This window comes from Pezoporus occidentalis, unplaced genomic scaffold (genome assembly GCF_034315485.1).
Source record: "Pezoporus occidentalis ecotype Australia unplaced genomic scaffold, CSIRO_AGI_Poc_V1 ctg57, whole genome shotgun sequence".
Classification (NCBI taxonomy): Eukaryota; Metazoa; Chordata; class Aves; order Psittaciformes; family Psittacidae; genus Pezoporus; species Pezoporus occidentalis.
In genome coordinates, this window is record NW_026915910.1 from 2,785,603 (window position 1) to 2,806,615 (window position 21,013).

The following is a 21,013-nucleotide window of genomic DNA, read 5'->3' on the forward strand; positions in this document are numbered from 1 at the left end:
GGAAAGCTCACAGCCGCATGCCAGCAATCCCATGCATAAACCCGCCACCGCCGTGCAAAGGCAGAGCCCAGTGCCTAAGCAGCAGCGGGGTCCTGTGCGGCGCTCAGTGATTTTCAGGGATGGCTCCATGCCAGACGCTTTTCCAGGCCCAGCGCCGGTCTCTCCCAGGCAGATTCTCTCGTCTGAACACTAAGGCAAAGTTTGGTCCCTCCCCTTCAGGGAGAGCCCGGCCGCCGGCCTGCCCGCGAGAGAGACGTCCTCCTGCGGGAGCAGCCGCCTCCCGCCGGGCTCCGGAGAGACGACGGTGGCCCAAGGGTCCGTCCTGCACCTCCGAACAGCGGGACGGGAGCGGAGGGCAGCTGGGACACTGCACGCCAGGTATGTGGAGTGCCAGGCACTGCTACACGGGGAAGAAGGGTCCGGGGACAGCGTGGGGAGGAGCAACCGTGGTGCGAGGGGGATTTTAAGGAGCTCGGTAGTCTCCGTGCAGTCCCTAGCACAGCTTGCCAGTGCTCCCGCTTCTGGCTTCAGCCTGCTCTTCCCAAAGCCTGTTCCAAATCCTCACAGGCTCAAGCTTCTCCACTTCCTCCCAGCCCCTTATCCGACCCCAAATCCCTGTGTGTCCCTGCAGAGGGGTCAGATTTGCTCTGGGTGAGCTGCATGGGGGGTCACGGTGGACATGCCGCTTCCTGCTGTGTATGCAGCCAGTGTTCAGAGGAAAAGTGAATGGAGTTTTCCTGCAGGGAAAAGTAGCCCACTTCCTGACATGGACATGCCCAGCGTGGGGATGAGAAGCAGCAGTCCCAGCCTGCACAAAGGGAAACTCAGACTAGATGGGAAAAAATAATTCACAGCAAGGGTGATTAAACTCTGCTTCATGTGTCTGACACCAAGACATGCAAAACCGAGGCAGACCTATGCATACCCTGCTTTGAGCCGGGCTTTGGACTAAGTGACCTCCAATAGTCCTTCCCAACCTAAATTCTTCTAGGAGGCTGCGAGGGACACAGAGCATGAGGTTGTGGGTGCTCTGCAGTATGGCATTCATCTCCCCCAGACCCAGCATCTACAAGGTGGGGCCCTGAACCCTGGCTGCTGTTGGAGCTGGAAGGGAGAGAGATGGTGGTTTTAGGATGTGGTTTCCCCTGGTATACTTTAAGCCCAATGAGCTCAGCTACAGGTGACAAGGTGGTGGACTGTAACGTTAGTCAGACACTAACAGAGCCTTCCTGTACTTTAGCCTGTGACACAACCATCTCCAGGAGCAGTAGGCAGTGGCTCTTCAGGGCAGGAACCAAGGGTGGCAAAGCCATCTGGACTTGCACTTACCAGCCCTGCTGACATGATTTACAGCAGTTGAGAAGCTGTTGTGACTTACTACTGGGGACACGCAGGGTCCTCTAATGGGCGGCTCTAGGTGGAAACAGGAGATGCTCAGATCTCTGTCTCTGGAGGCTGTTATTGGTTTGCCTCCCCTTTTGCCTTCCCTGCTGGAAGTGAAATAATGTATGTCTTCAAGATCAGATAATATAAGGGCGGAAGGGACCTATCTGGAGTGGAGCTGTGCTTGCAGGGAAGTGAGAGTGGTCATTTCTGCTGTGAAGGAGGTACACTTGAATTTAGCCCTTGGATCCAGAAGCTCCAGTTTATGGGAAGACTGAACCCAGGTGCCTCCTCCTGCTGATTCCAAAGCTGCTGCTTGCTGCTTCCACTCTAAGTCCCCATGTCCCACCCCTATTTCCCAACCACACAGCAGACAGGTTTTCCACCATGAAAGTCCTGCTGCAGGCCCGAAGAGTTGCTTCAGTGACTAAAATGAGGCACTTAAGAGCAGCGGCCAGAACTGGAGCTTTAAGGTAAATGCTGTCATAACTCTTAAGAGTGCTTTCCCCCTCCAGACCCAGTGAATGTTGAAATGTTTTGATATCTGGGGCAGGGTCTACAGTGATCCCATGCCCCAGTGATGAGAAATTGCTCTGGTTCAATCTGCAGTGCCAAATCAGGCAAGGAATGTATTTAAATTACCGAAGGGGGCAGTGACACATCCATCTGCTGCAGAGCATCTCACTGAGGAGTGCTACTGAGATGAGCACATGGAGACATGGCTGGAAGGACCTGGCCTAACCTGGGGTAGGAGCATCACCTGAAAGGCTGGGAATCACCCAGCTCCACCTTTGCTTCTGTATCTCCATTTTTCATCCTGAGAAGCATGTACCCTCCTTCCCCAGCCTCATGTGCCATCTGTGCCCATGGTGACGCGCTGTCACCAAATTACTGAGGTCAGCACCACCCCTGCACTAAGCCACACCAAGATGTTAAGAATCATGGAATCACAGAATAGTTTGGGTTGGAAGAGACCTTAAAGCTCATTCAGTTCCAAACCCCCTGACATGGGCAAGGACATCTTCCACTAGAGCAGGTTGCTCCATGCCCCATCCAACCTGGCCTTGAGCACTTGTTGGATGGAAGCAGCCTTTAAAAAGTGCTGTGTGCTTGTTTACTGGAAAAAAAGAAGTGTCTCACATCAGTGGAAAAATACACATTTGCATCTCAGTGACAGCCTCAGCCATTTGCACTCTGCAACACAAAAGGCTCAGTGTGAAGAGCTCTCTCTTTCTGCTCCCCCACACTGGCCAGGCTCCACTCCCCCACTTTCACAGCCTTCAAATAAAGGACAAGCCAAGGTCAGGGGAAAACAAAGAGGAAAAAAAGTAAAACAAGGAGCGAAAAACCCCTCTAAAACTGCAGGCGCTGGTAAAACCTCCCCTGCTGCTGCCCACTGTCCAAGTGAGAGCTCCTGCATAGCAACTGCTCCCTGTTTGCTCTTGCGCTGCCCAGACCCTGCTGCAGCTTTGTCCTCCTTTGCTGAAGAAGCTGGCACCTCTCCATCCCCCAGCTCTTGGGATGGATACTTATAGAGGTGGCAAAGATGAGTTTTTTTCAGGCACAGGGAGAGATCACCCCAACACCAGCACCCACATCTGTTCTCCTCCACCAGTAACTCCCCACAGGCTTCATGGAGATGCTGAGCAGCCTGAGGAATGGCAAACTCAGTGGGGAAGGTACCAGGAAGAATCACAGTAATACCCACAACCCTGTCCTGCTGCTCTCATGTGCCTAAGCTCTCCCACTGCAAGCCCCCAAAGCACTGGAGAGTTTGCAGGATCTGTCCCCCAAAAGCACAGACTGCCTCCTCATGCCAGCTTACACAGACCCAGGGAAGTCAGTGCCAATTTATACCAACACTGCATCCAGCCTTGGAATTTAAATACCTGGAAAGGCTGTTGAAGCTGGTTCCTGCACCCTTCCAATCCCCAGCTCCAGAGCTGCTGCAGGAACTGCCTGATGACAGCCACAGCATGTTGGCTCTGGCAAACAAACTCAAACCCATGAACTACAGGCCAAAACCACCATTACACATGAGAAAGCCATCATCTGCTTGACAGCATTCATAAGCACCAATGTGGGCATGCTGCTTTCAGGTGCAACTTCAACTTCCATTTTCACGCTGAGACAACACCCTGTTTATTGCACTTGAGGTGGATCCAGTATTGTCCGGGGCATGCATGGACTCCAGTTGTTAAAAATCTAGGAGCAGGACACTCATCTCAGACATCACCTATTGTACAACCAGCTGTGCTGCAGGATTCCAGGTTTAAGACATACACAGACTGGGGTAAAGGTTGGACTTGATGATCTTGAAGGTCTTTTTCCAATCTAGCTGATTCCGTGATTCTATGATAAACATACAGCATAACATTCTATGATAAACAGCCTGATGCTGTTATCTCACAGTATCCATAAGAAAATCAATTCCCAGCACTTAATTTAACAGCTGTAGGGTTTTGGGGTTGTTTCTCTTCTGCCACAGGTGTTGGAGACACATGAATGATGACAAGTTGGGTTAGGACAAAAAGAACAAGTGTGTGGTGTAAACTACAGAGACTGACAGGATGCAGGTTCGACATTTCTTTTTCTGCTGTTCCTTTCAGAGGTAGATAAACTGGGCAGAGCAGCAGTTTACCATCTGAGTAGTAAAATGCCCTGTACAGGGCATGTCACTGTGCTGTTATTTAATTCTAAAGGGGGCCTACAAGAATGCTGGAGAGGGACTTTTTACAAAGTGACAGGACAAAGGGGAATGGCTTTAAACTGAAAGAGGCAAGATTTAGATTAGATATTAGGAATAAGTTCTTCCCTAATAGGGAAGTGAGGCACTGGCACAGGTTGCCCAGAGAAGCTGTGGCTGCCCCATCCCTGGCAGTGTTCAAGCCCAGGTTGGATGGGGCTCAGAGCAACCTGGTCTAGTAGAAGGTGTCCCTGCCCATGTCAGGGGGTTGGAACTGGATGATGTTACGGTTCTTTCCAACCCAAACCATTCTGTGATTCTGATCCCTCCAAAAGAGTAAAGTGGACCAAATACACCATTTTTACCTGCACGTGAATTAGGCACCTTTAGGATTTCACAAGAAATTACATTGGTCTAGATTAAGGAAAGTCATGCTCCAGAAGCAAAACATCTTTTCAATTTGCATTTCTTACCATAAGCAAGGTGCATGCCCCAAGAAAAATGCTAAGGTATTACAGGTGATGTTTTACTGAAATTAAGCTATAAACAGGAGTAGGTCATAAGATAAGCCATGGGGTTTCCCCACCTCTTTTGTGTCCTTTTCTTAATATCTATTAGTGCTTTAAAACTTAATGCTCTGCTTAATGCATTTGGCTTATGAGACTAGAAGGAATTTTAACTGTTTGCTTTTTTAAAAAACAGCCACAATATTTTATATTTATGTTTATTTAATGCCCCCAAAACACCCCTCTTCTGTTCAGAAAAGCCAGACCCAGGGTGATGGCTGCAGATGAACTCCAGCCCTCTAGACTTGGGATGGAGAGTCACAGCTCTGCTCTTAAACCTACTGCCAAGTCCTTTTGTAGCCTTGGGCAGGAGAAAGAAGGCATTTCTACCAAAAAAAAAAACAAAACAGTTTATAACCTAGCAATAGCCTTGTACCTATTAAAAAAAAAAAACAACAAAAAACAAAAGGTCTGTAGCTTTTTGACAAAAAGGGTTTACTAGAATATTTAAAAATGAGAAGAAACTCTCAGAGAAACTGTATCATAAAACAGGAGACATTTCTTCAGTTACTTATAACTGCTGAATTTTTGGTTTTGTTTTCTTTATTTCAAAGGGGAATAAACTTCCCAACAGCCCCAGAAGGCCTGAGCCTCCCCTTACATACCGTTTGGCTTCTGTGCTAAATGCAAAAGCTCCCCCCAGATCTGCACTTCTAGGTAGGACAGCGTTTGCCCAGACGCCTCTCCAGTTAGATCTGGCTCCATAAATGATGCTTAATTGTCAGCTGGAACCCTGTACAGCAAAGATGCTGAGCCCAGAGCATCAAACTTCCCTTTACAATTTCACATGAAAATGAAGTCAGGTTTTTGTTTGTTTTTTTTTTTTTTAATTCTGTTTTTGGCTAAAACTGTTACAGTTTCAGAAATGTAGTACTTGGCTTCCCTGTTTACTGCTGACCCCACACAATCTCTGCCTTTCCCCCATATGCACATTCCCTGGTATCAAGAGGAAACCCAGGAGCAGCTCCCCCAGTCACTGAGCCAGCTTCAGGAGGAAGTGGCAGGGCCACCTCTTCAAAGAGCAGCAGCAAAGCTGTCAAGCTCAGTCTTAAACTCAATCCTCAGCTGTGCTTAAACCCTCTTCCAACTGCTATTAGTAGCAGCCAAGCATTTAAACCCAACTGCATCCTCTCCTGCCATGAGGTAAAGCTCCCTCCAAGCAGTTTCACTTTATGGGAATGTATGAAAAATTTCTTCACGGAGAGGTATTGGAAGAGGCTGCTCAGGGCAGTGGTGGAATCACTGTCCCTGGAAGCGTTCAAAAACTGTGTAGATGAGGCCCTCAGGTTTAGTGGTGATCTGGCAGTCCTGGCAGAATGGCTGGACCTGATGATTTGAAAGTTCTTTTCCAACCTAGCTGATTCTGTGGAGGTGGGCTGTCCAGTGTTTTCTCAGAGCGACAGATGTGGAACTTTCTCTATGCTGATGAATGGAGTTGCTAGGTGCAAAGGGGAGCTGGGAGCAGAGCAGCACGGTACCAGTGGCAGGTTTCCTCTTTGCTCCCCTTTCAGGTATGTTGAGGGAGGGTATCTATCTGATAGTGGTACCGCCGTGTGTCTTTATTGCCCATCGTGTCCTAAGGAGCGGGGCAGAGGCGTGCGGGCAGCACAGGCAGCGCATCCCTAGGCGGCCAGGTCGTAGTCGTCGCGCTCCTGGTTGTAGTCGAGCACCTTCTGCCGGAGGCGAGAGGCGTCCACCCAGGTGATGAAGTCCTCCACGGCGCGGGGAATGAGGACGGCGGGGTCGGTCACCACCTCGGGCCCCACGCGGACGTGGCCCTGCTCCACGAAGGTGACGGCGTGGCGCAGGTTCTGCGCCATCCGCAGCTTCACCAGCAGGCAGGGCAGGCGCCGCCGGCAGAACGCGGCCGCAGACAGGCTCTCGCAGACGGCCAGGGACTGCCGCCCGCTCACCAGCCCCAGCCCGTACAGCTTCTCCAGCAGCGTGGCCGCGCAGCGGGAGCGGAAGGCGGCGCTGGCCGGGCCTAGGTCCCGGAGGCGGCGGACCAAGGTGCGGACGGCGCGGGCCAGCGCCTTGTAGTGCACGTAGTCCTCCCGGCGGCCCATCCGGTAGCGCCGCAGCGCCTTCACCTCAGCTAAGCTCCCCGCCGCCGCCTCCCAGCTCACCAGCTCCAGCCGCCGCAGCAGCTTCTGCTCGTGGTACTTCAGCTTCCGCACCATCTTGACGGGAACGTGCCGCCGGCAGCCACCGCCCTTTCCGGGGAGGAGCGGCCGCGCTCTGCCCGCCGCGGCCCCTCCCCGTCCGCCCCGGAGGGCCCGGGGTCTGGCGAAGCGGTTGTGGCGGCAGGGGTTTGGTTCGCGGTCTGGTGTACACCGTGCCGGGGCTGCCGCTGCCACCAGGAGAAGGAAAAGTGGCTGGTCAGAGCCGCGGCGGCTGCCGGAGCGGCGGGGCGCTGCCTAGGGAGGGATGCGGCTGTTCCCCGCTGCTCTCAGCTGGTACCCAGGGCGGGCCTGGCTCCGAGGGCTCACCCCAGGTACGGGCCGGCTTCCCAACAGCGTCCCCTGCACGGACAGGCCGTTTCTCTCCAGTGATCAGATCCAGCCTTCATCTTCCCTCTTGAGGAGCGGCTCCGGCGTTCGGTTTTCTCCGTGACATCCTTCTACCCCGATGCGTAGGCTTGTTTTGCTCACCGAGGAGCTGAGAGAGCTCCGCTCTCTGCCGGTCAGACTAGGAGGAGCAGCTCCATGTCGTAGCCTGGTGGGGAGGGAGCTGCCTTCACAACTGAAACTTGCCGCTCTTGAGCTTGCTCTTCCCTCTTCGTGCCCAAGAAGTGAGACTGCTGCTGCTGCTCCGCACCGCAGCACCTCGGCCTCCTGAATCGAGCCCACAGCGCCCACAGCCAAAGGATTCCTGCCTGCCTTTCTGTTCAGTGCATGGTGTTCTCTGATATTTGGGACTCAGGATACTGCTCCAGGGGAACCCCCCAAAAGAGCAGGTCAGGTTGGTGACTCAGGATTTCAGATCTCTGATTCTCATCAGCAGGTTCTTGTATCAGCTCAACCTTGAATTTCCTGCATCTTCAACGTGCTGCATTTTTGTCAGGGTAGGTGATCTGTCGCACAGGACGTTGCAGTTTTTTGATTTGCTTTGTGTTTTTCCCCAGGTTTGTCAGTGAACGCAGCAATGGAACCAGGGAGCAGCAGCGCTGAGAAGTTTTATAGGATCCCTAAAGGAAAGGGACCACACTCGGTTGGATGCACAGACCTGATGACAGAAAATGCAGTTGAGGTAAAGCTCTCGGTACTTCCTTCTTAGGATTAAAGCCACAGTGTTAGTGAAATGACTTGCTATAGTTGTACAGATGAATCAAACAGGTCTTGTCTGTGTGCAGGAATGCTCCATGGCACACACTCAGAGCTGAGCTTCCTCTCCTCTTTGTCCCAGTGTAGCATGTGTACTGGGCCTTTACCAGATGGATGTAAGCTACAAGTCTCCCCTTAGCTACTCCCCCCCTCCTTCCTAACATCCTTGCTTTCTGGCTCCCTTAGGCAAGATAATGCACACCAGCTTGTGTCCTCCTGGGACCCATGGGGCTCTTCCCAACCATCCCACTGCTCCCTTCTGCTTTGACTGCTGCAGGGACTCCACATGCAGTCTCTGAGACTCTAGCTGTTTTCTCATCACAAAGATCCCAACAGGGTTTGGCAGGGCTGGGTGATGAGGGTAGGCAGTGTTTCAGCCGCAGGGTAAAGCATGAGGTGTCTTCCTAAGGTTTTATCTATCTGTAGAAGAACGGGATGTCAATTCTGTAAGTGGTTACTACAGAGAGAAGCCACAGTAAGGAGATGGAGACAGTAAATAGGCAGCTAATGAACTCATTTGTGGGTTTCCATTTCAAATTCTGTTGCTTTTTAATTTTCCCATGAGAATGTGCCTGCATCTACACTGTGGTTTTATTCCTCAGGTTAGCCAGGTATAGTGGAATTCGTGATCAGTCTGTAGTGGTTATTCATATGTTTTTCTTTACTGAGCTTACTCCATTCTAGTACAAAATAAGTGATTAGTTTCTCTTTGCAATCAGCCTGTGTGTTTTTCTGAGATAAGCAATCTGTGTAATTACAGTTCTCTCAGGTATAGGTAATGAACCTCTTCCCCTTTCTGGTATGCAGTTAGTCACCTGGGGAAGTTCACTGGAATCATTCTGGAATCAAATTAGTATCACTTCCTGTGTGGATGAAGATGATTTCTTCTGTAATGGTCTTTGCGTCAAAGCTTGATTTAAGTTTGATGGCTAAATAGAATCAAGCTTCATTAAACAAGTTTTGGTGCGCGTTATGTATGAAACTGATAAATTAGTGTTCAAGAAACCCGAGTTTGTTCCAAAGCTCATGTTCTTTTTGTCCCTAGACTTAACTTGTTAAAACAAAAGTACAGTTTCAGCAAGACAGGGAATTTGAATAGTGTTACAAGTTTCCTCGCAAACCAGGAAGTAAGAATACAAATTACACACAGCTTATCTGCTGAGAGGTCTGCTCTAAGGTGTGCCGTGGTACATTGCTGCTGTCTGTGTAGAAGGAATCTTGGCAAGGGGCTATGGAGGATCTGTGTAAATTTGGAAAGCTTGGGCGGTTTCCTGGGAGACCTGGAGTGCAGACAGTAAAAGAAGATCCAAACTGGTAAGAAACAGAGGCAGATAAAACACAGGTTAACAAAGTTGTGTTTAGAAAGATGAACCACTGCAGACTTGTAAACATCTGGATGAGGAAGGAGAGCAATACATTGCAGTCCTTTGCTGTGCAGCTACCCAAGAGCTTTACTGACTGCCTTTTGCTCAGCTTAGCTAGCCATAGTGTAGCCACATTGAGATCATGCCCATGACTCTACCCACATCTCTGCTGGAGAAACAAGTCTCAGGGTAATTTGTCTTGCTAACCTAGAGGAAAGGTATACTTCTAGGAGGGTTCTTTTTTTTCCCGTTAGCAAGCTGAATTGGGTCAGTAACAGCTGGAAGCGTGAAGAGTCACCCCTGTTAAACTGATCAAACTGCAGCATTGTGCCATTCCCGGAAGGGGAGGCATAGTGAGGAACACAGAAAAAATGATCCAGCAGTATGCAGAAATTGAGCAAATAGGTAGTGTTTGTAATGCTTAACTTCATGAAATGGAGCATTAAGAACTAGCCATAGGATAACCTGGAGAAGGTGATGCGTATCTTTGCCTGGATGCCAACAGTCATGCTACTTTAAATTCATTGCAGGGACAGAAAGATAGTGACATAGGATTGGCATCAAAGCCTATCTAGGATATAACTATGTTCTTGTGAGTTAATTCTCTTGTCCTGGGTTCAGCAGTAGCAGTCATTTTTCTCCTTCTTGGTAGCTGGTGCAGCACTGTGTTTTGACTTTCGGCCTGGGAACAGAGCTGATAACAATGATGTTTTGGTTTGGCCAAGGACTTTGTGAGCCTCATGCTCTGCCAGGGAGGAGGGGAAGCCGGGAGGAAGCAGAGACAGGACACCTGACCCAAACTGACCAAAGAGGTATTCCATACCACAGCACATCATGCCCAGGGGGTAACTGAGAGTTACCTGGAAGGGCTGGTAGTCTGCAGGGTTGGAGGAGGTATCGGTCAAAGCTTGGTCGGGCTGGGGGGTCGAGGTATCGGTCGGCTGGTGGTGAGATGTTGTATTCTCTTCCCTTGTTATTTCCTTTATCATTATTATTATTGGTGGTAGCAGTAGTGATTTGTGTTATACCTTGGTTACTAAACTGTTCTTATCTCAACCTGTGGGAGTTGCATTCTTTTTGATTCTCCTTCCCATCCCTCCAGGAGCAGGGGGAGGCCAAAAAAAGGGGGAGAGTGAGAGAGTGGCTGCTTGATTTGTGGCTGACTTTGTTTAAATCAAGGGGGTAACTCAGATGAGTGTGTACGACAGTTCTTTTTGGCGCCCAACGTGGGGCACAAGGGGTTGAGATAACGACAGATCTGACTGGTTTAATAGTCACTCATCACAATGCTGATTTATTGGCTCTCAGAATTGTTCCTCTTGATCTCACAGTTTCAGAATGTTGTAACTTACTTAGAGCCGGTATTTGCTGTGTTAATCAAGTGTGGGGCCTGGGCTAAGGTTCTTGTCTCACTGTGCTTTATGGCAATGGCTTGTAACACGGGCGGGCTCCAGCAGCAGGGCGGGACGGACGTGGCCGTGGACTTGTACCTGGCCGTCCGGCTGCTCTTCACCGTCCTGGCCCTCACCCTACTCTCCATCTTCGTGAGGCTGCGGGGAGCCGAGGGGGAGCGGCCCCGGGAGCCGGCGGCAGCCGAACCAGCCCGAGAGAGCGGCCCCGGGGACCAAGCGGCGGCGGGAGCGGGGCCGGAGGCCGCGAGGGGACGGCTGCCGGTGGAGGAGGTCGGGGCGGTCGAGGAGCGGAAGGAGGCGGCTGCCGAGCAGCGGGAGAAGGCGGCGGAGGAGCCGAGCCCCGCGGCCGAGCCCAGCCCCACGACGGCCGAGTGCATTCCCTGGAAGCCGCCCGCCGAGCCCCAGGAGGATGCAGGAGACCACGCAGCATTTCCCAGCAAGGCAGAGGAGGAAGAGCTGGACTCAGGAAAAGAGAAGCTGGTGGTGGGAGAGCCGGCAAGCACAGCAGCTACACCAGCCCCAGTGACAAGTACAGCAGCATCGTTTGGGAGTTCTGAAGGTTTTGAATGGCCTTTGGGTATCCTTGGGACCTGCCTGCTGATTGTGATGGGGATCAGCATGTTGGCACACACACAGACTGTGTTTTACCCACCACCATTTTGTCTGATCTCAAAAGTTAAGCAGAGTCAGGTTTGGGTCTTGTCTGGGGTTAGACGACGATATAGGAGGACCAGGAGATTTTTCCCAAGGCTGGACAGCCATGAGTGGCAGGGTGTGTGGGACAGTATGGGCAAGTATCTAGTCCACTGGGCCCCTCCAGTGCTTTGGAAGCATCAGAGATGGAAGGCAGCTGTATGGATTTCCCAGCGACAAGTTGCAGTAACTGCTGAAGGGGAGAGTGAATTATTTTGAGCCTGGTGGGCCCATGACATTCAGGCCATCAGGGCAGAAATGTAACATAGAGATGAACTCATGATCGAGGGGTGGACTTAGCAATGGACATTATTGCCCAGGTTATTCACAAGTGTGAACACTGCACACAGTCTCTCCTGCTCTGGAAGACTGTTACAAGAGATGGAGCCTGACATCATGGACCAGGTGGACTCAGCAGCTTTACAGAGACTGGTCCATGCACTAAGATAAGAGTGCACTGAGATAAGAATGATGGTATATTGAAAATGTGGGATCTGAGCATGACATGAATGGTATGGAACAAGGGGTGGATACTGTCCTGGGTTCAGCAGTAGCAGTCATTTCTCTCCTTCTTGGTAGCTGGTGCAGTGCTGTGTTTTGACTTTCGGCCTGGGAACAGAGCTGATAACAATGATGTTTTGGTCTGGCCAAGGACTTTGTGAGCCTCATGCTCTGCCAGGGAGGAGGGGAAGCCGGGAGGAAGCAGAGACAGGACACCTGACCCAAACTGACCAAAGAGGTATTCCATACCACAGCACATCATGCCCAGGGGGTAACTGAGAGTTACCTGGAAGGGCTGGTAGTCTGCAGGGTTGGAGGAGGTATCGGTCAGTGCTTGGTCGGGCTGGGGGCGAGTTATTGGTCGGCTGGTGGTGAGGTGTTGTATTCTCTTCCCTTGTTATTTCCTTTATCATTATTATTATTGGTGGTAGCAGTAGTGATTTGGGTTATACCTTAGTTACTAAACTGTTCTTATCTCAACCTGTGGGAGTTACATTCTTTTCAATTCTTCTCTCTCTCCCTCTGGGAGTAGGGGGAGGGCAAGAAGGGGAGGAAGTGAGTGAACGAGCTGTCTGGCTGGGTTTAAACCACGACAAGCTGTCATTCTTGTATCTGAAGCCCTTGGCAAAAATGTTTCTACTTTTTCTTCACAGGGAAGCTTCTTGCGCCTCTATTATCCATCATGCAGTGCCACAGATAATGAAGAGGCACCATGGATTCCAGATAAAGAATACTATCAGGGACTCTCTGACTTCCTTAACATGTATCGAGTTGTAGGAGAAAGGCTTTTCCAGTACTACATTGGTAAGACTGGTTCTGGTTTTATTCCTTGACTAGTGCAAGGGCACAAGCTCTGTACACTCAGTTGTCATTTCAGTGCTCCATGAGCCCTGCGTTACTGCTGCAGGACTGAAAAACAGCTTTTCTCAAAGAAGTGTGTTTGTTTGGGCTGGGTTTATGTAGTGAGGCTCAGTGCTGAATGTGACCCAGTTCTCAGGCAGATCTGCAGTGTCTCAGTGCTCTAAGTAGGAATGGCTGGGCAGTTTTCTCTAGGAAGAGCTTGGATAAACTGCACTTATGTGTTGGGATTTAAATTCCACTGGGAAATGCATAGATATGCAAAGGTCAGATAGACCCTAAGATCTGAATACCAATTAGACTTAGATGCGTGCCTATCCCTATAAATCTGTTTTCATAGGGTTTAGGAGATATGTAGGGCTTGTGCTAGGCTTTGGATGGGAGGAGCAGAAGAAAGTAACTTCCCGAGTAGAAAGTGTTTTCAGAATCAGCTCTGTATCTGTCTCCTGTATTGTAAGGATGAGATTTGGTACCGTATCTTTAGATGACCACTATGAAATCAGCAGTCACCAGATTCTCTCATTTCAGTAATAATGACATGCTTCAATTTTTATCTAGGTTCAGTGACCTGTCCTGCAAAGTCAAATGCTGCTTTTAAACTGGGAGAAAAATACCCACTCCTCATTTTTTCCCATGGACTTGGAGCTTTTCGGTAATTCCACAGATTGCTGACAAATTGTTTTTGTTGTCTATGTAGACAGCAGCCTCCAAGAATGGTTCTGAACAGATTTTCAGTAGGGGGGTGAGATCTCTGTGGTGTTGAAAAAGATTTGAACAGGCTGCTCTGTGTATCAGTACCCTTCCACTGAAATCAACAGCAGTAAATAAAAGCAGGGTTGGTGTACTTGTGTTTTCCCTGTGTATTTTAGGGGTGAAGGTATTTCTTAATCCATGAGCTTGTGTGAAGATTAACTAGTTGATATTTGGATTGCTCTTTGAAGATGTAAAGTGCGATATGTGCTCCTTGTTTAAAATCATTAACATTTTTTCTTCTGAACAGATAGTAAAACAGTAACAGGGTTTTGTGAAAAGGCTTTGGTGCCTGGTATACAAAAGCCTGCTTTACTGGCTAGCAAATTCAAACAGAAGAAATAGTGAACCTATGTGAACCACACATATATAGTGTGGTCAATGTTTAAAGAGGAAGTCTAACTGAAATAATGACCTATGCACATGTCTCACCATGGTGTGATTTTGATTGCAGGACCATCTATTCTGCTATTTGCATAGAGATGGCTTCTCAAGGCTTTGTAGTGGCTGCTGTGGAGCACAGGTGCGTATACTGCACGTTCCTGAGTTCCGATGGAAAGAAACTTTCCCACGTTAAATAAGTTCTAAAGAAGAACTTATGTTTACTTTTAAAGAAAAACTACCTTACCTTCTTCAGCCCTGTCACCCTCCTCACATGCTATTCCTCTTCACCGCCTCTCTGTTTCTTAGCTTAACTCTTATCTAAGCAAAGGGGAGGTTTAGATTGAATACTAGGAAAAGTTTCTTCACCAAAAGGGTGTTCAGATATTGGAGCAGGCTACCCAGGGCAGTTGTGGAATCACAAAAAAACATGTAGATGAAGCCCTTAGTGACAGGTTTAGTGGTGGACTTGGACTCCTGGGATAAAGGTTGGACTTGATCTTAAAGGTGTTTTCCAACCTAGTTTATTCTAAAGGGGATTTGCTTAGATAAGCCCTTGAATGAGAAGCCCTGAGGTAGATATAATTCATCATTCTTCAGGCAGTCTGCTTTTCTCTCTCTGTTAGAGCCTGGATAATAACTTCCTTGGGTGACACAGTTTAGTGTGAAGTGTCCCTGCCCATGGCAGGGGGGTTGGAACTAGATGATCCTAAGGTCCTTTCCAACCCTAACTATTCTATGATTCTATAATATAAAGAAAGTGAGAGCTTTGGTGGGGTTAATGCATTATTTAGAAAGTCTGTCAACACTCTGTTGCGATTGCAGCAGCATTGGTTGGTAATTGAATCTCTTGAGATAAGTGAAATCTAAAACTTCCGCCAACTTCATTTCAAACATCCCCAGAAATAATCTTATGTTGATATTACAGAGATGAATCTGCTTCAGCAACGTATTATTGTAAAAAAAAGTCCATTTCTGAACCACAGAAAGAGTCTGTGTCAGGCCTGGAGAAGGAGTGGATCTACTACAGGAAACTAAAAACTGGAGAGGAAGAGCGTTGTTTGCGCCATAAGCAGGTACTCGTCCTAAGTCTGGGCTCTAGGAAGTGAGGCAGGAGTAGTATGTTGAGGACTAACCAGCAGACTCTTTCCCTTTGACTGTGTCTGCAGTCTTTTGCCATGACTTAGGGCATATGCAAAAGTACGTCAAGTCCTGTGTCCCTGAAGATGAGAAAGCAAACAACAGCTTTCTTCAGAGCATAAACTGCTTCCTCAACAAAGCTTTCTTGTGAAGTTGCACTGTTGAGCATAGTCAGCTGTTTCACCCCTAGTTCCAGTCAACTTTGTTTCTTCTCTTTGTGTTCACACTTTTGCTGCCCAGCCCAGCCTTTAAGTGACACAGAATTCATTTCAGATGTTTGTGTAGCCTTAGGCTTGCTTTAGCTTTTGTTTACTGTTGGATAGCAAGATGAATCATGTTTGCTTCGTCATCTTCAAAACCACTTTAATGTGGTTTATAGCAATGTAGACAATACAGACTTCCTGGTGATAAGTAGCATCCATACTAGATGTGATAATGGTCATCCTGATGATTTCCTCCAAGCATAGACTTGACCTTTAAAATAATGGGAGTGTTTTCTTCCCACTAAGGCAGACTCAGCCAGGGAGGTGTTTATCTCCCTGGGCTGTACAGACAGCAGTACAAGTCATTTCCTGTGTGCATATAACATCCTACTTACAAGTCTAAATGCATGGTGTCTGAGCTTGCAAATAGCCTCCAGAAGCTGTTGCCTGCAAATTTCAGTAATGGATAAGTCAGGAGATTGAGATTTATTTGAAATTCAGTGATGCACAGACATCTTGCTGCTGCCTACACACTGCCGTTCCCAAGGACAGTACTGTTCTCTGGCTACTTTTGAAGCTTTTCTTTTACTGATATACTGGTCAAAACCACTTCTTATTCTGAACAATGAGAACCTTTACTTGCAACAGCTTTGTACAATTTTCAAGAATATATATATATATATATATACAAGAAGACTGGCTTCTTGAGTGTTTCGTATTTTGGGTTTATCCACTGTAAAGATTTCAGGGGTGTTGTGCATATGGGACTAGTGATGTATTGACATTTGCTCATCAAAGTGAGCACAAGGAGGAGTAGCAAGTCAGCTTTCCTTGTAGCTGTGTAACTTAAGCTTTTGCACATCCCAGCAACTCCTTCTCCTAGTAGTGCCAGGATGAACGATTGAAGGTCTTGGCACTTGGATCTACATGTGCATGTAGATCCTCCATGTGCAGAGGATCTATACAAGAGCTTCAACTCTTTGGACCTCCAAAAGTCAGTTTTGTTTGTTGATCAGACATCAGAGTTCCATTCTGCAGTTCAGAATAGTTCTTACGGTATCAGACACAAAGGGTAGGGGGAAATCAGGCAGTCTTGTGTCCAAAGGGCCTGCAAGTCTAGTGGTTGCCTGAAAATTCCTTCCACTGCTCTGTCCCAACTTCTCTTTCTCCCCAGGTGCAGCAGAGAGCGCAGGAGTGTATCAAAGCTCTCAATCTCATTCTTAAAATCAACGCAGGAGAGGAAGTAACAAATGTGCTAAATTCAAACTTTGACTGGAATAGCCTAAAGGTGAGTGAAGGGCTGTGACTGCATCTTGTTAAAACACCTAATAATGCTTCTGGTTTCCCTCTTCCATTTCTAAACTGGTGCCTGTAAACTATTCTGAAGATCACACTGTAGATCTGTGAAAATATTCTCAGCTAGATAGCAATGGAGCTTAAATAATGCTTTTCCTACTTCAGTAGGATCTATTGCCTAAGAAATTATTCCATTGAAACAAAAACAAAACAAAAACAAACAGAAAACAGAAGTTTGGGAAAGAAAGTCTCTTACAGCACCTGGATTTTTTTGACAGGATTCTGTTGATACTAGCAGAATAGCTGTGATGGGACACTCTTTTGGTGGTGCTACAGTTATTGAGAGTCTCAGCAAAGAAATAAGATTCAGGTAAGTATGCAAAACAAGGCAAGAGACATTTGGCACTTAAGAGGTCTGGAGCAGGGGACCTTGCCTAAGATCCCCCAACTGCTGATTAGCTCTTGAAGAAAAGGCTTGTTTGGCATGTCTTGTTTTCTTAAGTTGTGCTTCTTTCAACCATGGGGATGTGGTGGAACACCATAGCTGCATCATATTGTATCATGTACCATGATACTGTGGCACCCTGCTGAATCTCCTGTGCTGGGCTGCACCTGGCAGCTGAGACCATGGATACTGCAATAATGGATTAATTCTCTGCCCCCAGAGGAGAAATTATTTTGAAACAAAGTGATTCATTCATCTGTTCCCCTGTTCAGTTTCATAGAGCGTTTCTCTGCCATGTCTCCTGCAAATCAAAGCATGCTGAGAACTTCCATACAAAGCTTCCTGCTTCTGTGACAGTACCCAGTTGTTTTTGACAGGTGTGGCATTGCCCTCGATGCGTGGATGCTTCCAGTAGGAGATGACATTTACCAAAACAGTGTCCAGCAACCGCTGCTTTTTATCAACTCTGAAAAATTCCAGTGGGCTGATAACATCTTAAAGATGAAGAAGCTCAGCTCCAATGACACAAACAAGAAAATGATCACTATCAAGTAAGTGTCCAGGATCCATCATTCCTGTGGTTGTTACTCTGTTGTTGATGTTGTCCAATTACGTAAGAGGGATGTGGACCTTTTTGAGCCAGTCCAGAGGCCATGAAGATGCTCACAGGGCTGGAGCAGCTCTGCTCTGGAGACAGGCTGAGAGAGCTGGGCTTGTTCAGGCTGGAGAAGGCTCCTTAAGGGGGGACCTTAGAGCTGCTTCCAGTGCCTAAAAGGGAAAGGAAACCTGGAGAGGGACTTTTGTCAAGGACCTGTAGAGACAGGACAAGGGGGAATGGCTTTAAACTAAAAAGGGGGAGATTGAGATGAGATTTTAGGCAGAAGTTCTTCCCTGTGAGGGTGCTGAAGCGCTGGCACAGGTTGCTCAGAGGACCTGTGTCTGCCCCATCCCTGGCAGTGTTCAAGGCCAGTTTGGACGAGGCTTTTAGCAACCTGGTCTAGTAGAGGCTGTCCCTGCCTGCAGCAGGGTGGCTGAAATTAGATGATCTTTAAGGTCCCTTCCAACCCAAAGCACTCAATAGTTCTATATAACTGCAAAAAGACAGTCAATACTTTCTCATGGCCCAGGTTTTCACTGCGTACTTAAAATAGATAGCAATACGTCCCCACACTGGAGCCAGAGACTTCTCAAAGCTGCCAGTAACCCTAAATTTATGATACCCCAAGGTGTGCATTCCTGCCCCCAGCCACAAGTTTTGCTCAAATGCAAATCTGCATTTGAACACTTTAAATAGCCTTCTGGGTGCATTTATGCACTTGCCTCATTAAAGTACTGTGTGCAGCAGAGTTGATCGCTCTATAATTAACCTTATACTCAGAGCAGAGACACAACTTGAAGTTTTGCCAAGCCCACTTCTGATTGCTGTTGCAGTGACTACAGTAAAACATGTACAGAACTTCTTCCCTTCTGTGGTTAGGGCAGAATTCACTACTCATCTTGCATGCTCATGAGATTAACCTGCTTTATCTTCTGCTAAGAAAAACCCAGTATAAGATGCATGACTGTCTTTGAAGAATCCTGTGCAACCTATGGCATCTTTTAATCCGACATTTGTAAGAGCCTGGGGCTCATTTTTCTGTTTGCAGGGGGTCAGTACATCAGAGCTTTCCTGACTTTACCTTTGTGAGTGGAGGACTTATTGGAAGGTTTTTCAAACTGAAAGGAGAAATAGATCCAAATGAAGCTATTGATATAAGCAACCACGCATCATTAGCCTTCCTGCAGAAACATTTGAGTAAGTATCTGTTTACATCCGAGTACGAAGTTAATATTTAATTCCTCTGAGGCTTTCTATATAACCGTTCAGTTTAGAACAAGAACAGAAGCAAGCAACTTAACATAAGCCAGCTTCAGTGTGCGCTTGCAGCCCAGAAAGCCAACCGTATCCTGGGCTGCATCAAAAGGAGCGTGACCAGCAGGTCCAAGGAGGTGACCCTGCCCCTCTGCTCTCGTGAGACTTCGCTTGGCGTATTGTGTGCAGTTCTGGTGTCCTCAACATAAAAAGGACATGGAACTGTTGGAACAAGTCCAGAGAAGGGCCACGAGGATGATCAGGGGACTGGAGCACCTCCTGTATGAAGATAGGCTGAGGAAGTTGGGGCTGTTCAGCCTGGAGAAGAGAAGGCTGCGTGAAGACCTCATAGCAGCCTTCCTGTATCTGAAGGGGGCCTATAGGGATGCTGGGGATGGACTCTTCATCAGGGACTGTAGTGACAGGACAAGGGGTAATGGGTTAAAACTTAAACAGGGGAAGTTTTGATTGGATATAAGGAGGAAGTTCTTTACTGTAAGGGTGGTGAGGCACTGGAATGGGTTACCCAGGGACATTGTGAATGCTCCATCCCTGGCAGTGTTCAAGGCCAGGTTGGACAGAGCCTTGGGTGACATGGTTTAGTGTGAGGTGTCCCTGCCCATGGCAGGGGGGTTGGAAGTGGATGATCTTAAGGTCCTTTCCAACCCTAACTATTCTATGATTCTATGTTATTCTTCCCTCCCTGAAACATCATGCTTCCCCTACTTTGCCAAGTTGGTTTCATTTTTCAGTGTAGCTTTAAAAAAGCCAGTTACTTAAGTCATTGCAACTCAAGCTTCTTTTTCCCCATTTTATAGGTCTTAAGAAAGATTTCGATCAGTGGGATTCTCTTGTGGATGGCATAGGACCCAATGTTATTCCTGGTACTAATATTGACTTACCTCCAGCTGAACCTGAATAAGGAATACAAAGAAGTACTGAAAATGCTACAGACATCACAACACTAATATTGGCCAAACATTGCTCAGACACATGGTAATGCTGGCCACCTACGCAGCTTTTGGGGTGTGGAACAAAAAAAATAAATAAAAAAGAGATAAGGCATTAGGTTATATTATCATCAATGTGCAGAGAGGTTTTAGTTCAAATGAGTCAGTGGGATTTCTCTGAAACACTGCAACAGGGTAACTTCTGCTTTGTAGGAAGCAGAGGGGAAATCATTTGATGGTAATTTAAACTCTCTGGTTTTGATTTAGAATCAAGTTTGCAGAGAGACAGTTAAGCTCTGTGGAATTCACCTGAAGTTGTGCTTACCAAGGTTTAAGTCAGCAAACTGTTTTGCAGCATAAGAAAAAAAAGATATCTCTGATTCGTTATTAAACCACTTGGTATTTCAGCTGTGCTCTGACAACAGTTGAAAGCTGGAGCAGGTTTTTGCTCCTCCTAAGTCAGAGAAGTACCAGATGAAGGGTTTCAACAGTCTTATTTTAGTAAGCCCCAGTAAAAGCTACAGGAAATAGCTTAATGTAACAGAAGTGCTTGTTCAGAGACAGGATTTCTCATATGAGCTCAATCCACTTACCTTTAAGATCTGTGTTTACTACCATACTCTGAGGCTGTTTCCATTCCAAAAGCTGCTGAAACAGTCACTCTTCTTGTAGCAACTATAACTCCCCTTAGTCAAAGCTCCAAGCAGTGCCCCTCCTGTTCCTGTCTGAATTACCACTGTCAGTCATACTGTTGTAGGTGAAATTACAGAAGAGATGTGTCCCTTTTACCACTCCCTTTAGAAAGGAGTAGTTAAGCATTGCTTGATCATCCTGATGTTTCTCTCATGGATGTACTACTCAGACACTCATCTTTGTACAAGTACTTGCTGTCTGTCAGTAGAAGCAGTTGACTATGTGGTTTGCTAATGGAAATTCTGGTTTTTAGAGGAAAACTCCTTGAAGCTGCCACCTGGAAGAGCGACTTCTAAATGAATAAACCTTGCAAAAGGGGGAGTACTTCTAACTGTAGCCTATTTGTTTCAAAATCACATGACAAAACTGAAGCAAACAGAACAAGCACAGCAGTTAACAGAGTAAATATTTATATAATCTGTGATCTTAACATGATATTACAACATCTATGACCCGTTTTCAGAATTGAAACTTCTCTCCAGCCTACTAATATGTATTGTCTCTATTAAGGGACTAG

General features: G+C 47.5%; 2 protein-coding genes across 4 annotated transcripts; one reads left to right on the forward strand and one right to left on the reverse strand.

The window, feature by feature from the left end:
- Nucleotides 1-45: 45 nt before the first annotated feature.
- Nucleotides 46-20,101, forward strand: PLA2G7 (phospholipase A2 group VII). 3 transcript variants are annotated; one of them, XM_062638459.1, is made up of 11 exons: nucleotides 46-378; nucleotides 7,760-7,884; nucleotides 12,582-12,732; nucleotides 13,345-13,438; nucleotides 13,991-14,059; nucleotides 14,846-14,993; nucleotides 16,435-16,548; nucleotides 16,835-16,926; nucleotides 17,379-17,552; nucleotides 18,648-18,796; nucleotides 19,672-20,101. In XM_062638459.1, the coding sequence occupies exons 1-11, from the start codon at nucleotides 120-122 to the stop codon at nucleotides 19,773-19,775; spliced, it is 1,479 nt and encodes a 492-aa protein (XP_062494443.1). In that variant the 5' UTR covers nucleotides 46-119; the 3' UTR covers nucleotides 19,776-20,101. The 3 variants fall into 3 exon arrangements, with proteins under 3 accessions (XP_062494443.1, XP_062494444.1, XP_062494445.1); XM_062638460.1 differs by lacking the exon at nucleotides 46-378 and adding an exon at nucleotides 6,932-7,129; XM_062638461.1 differs by lacking the exon at nucleotides 46-378 and adding an exon at nucleotides 6,943-7,596.
- On the reverse strand, nucleotides 5,995-6,875 carry IMP3 (IMP U3 small nucleolar ribonucleoprotein 3). The gene has a single exon (XM_062638464.1). The coding sequence runs from the start codon at nucleotides 6,813-6,815 to the stop codon at nucleotides 6,258-6,260; it is 558 nt and encodes a 185-aa protein (XP_062494448.1). The 5' UTR covers nucleotides 6,816-6,875; the 3' UTR covers nucleotides 5,995-6,257.
- Nucleotides 20,102-21,013: the final 912 nt, after the last annotated feature.

What these genes read in the sequence shown, in the direction of transcription:
- PLA2G7 (XM_062638459.1), top strand. Translation starts at nt 120, where the DNA reads ATGGCTCCATGCCAGACGCTTTTCCAGGCCCAGCGCCGGTCTCTCCCA. An exon ending in GCTGGGACACTGCACGCCAG is followed by an intron (nt 379 to 7,759) that starts GTATGTGGAGTG and finishes GTTTTTCCCCAG; the next exon opens with GTTTGTCAGTGAACGCAGCA. An exon ending in GTTGTTTGCGCCATAAGCAG is followed by an intron (nt 14,994 to 16,434) that starts GTACTCGTCCTA and finishes CTTTCTCCCCAG; the next exon opens with GTGCAGCAGAGAGCGCAGGA.
- IMP3 (XM_062638464.1), bottom strand. Translation starts at nt 6,815, where the DNA reads ATGGTGCGGAAGCTGAAGTACCACGAGCAGAAGCTGCTGCGGCGGCTG.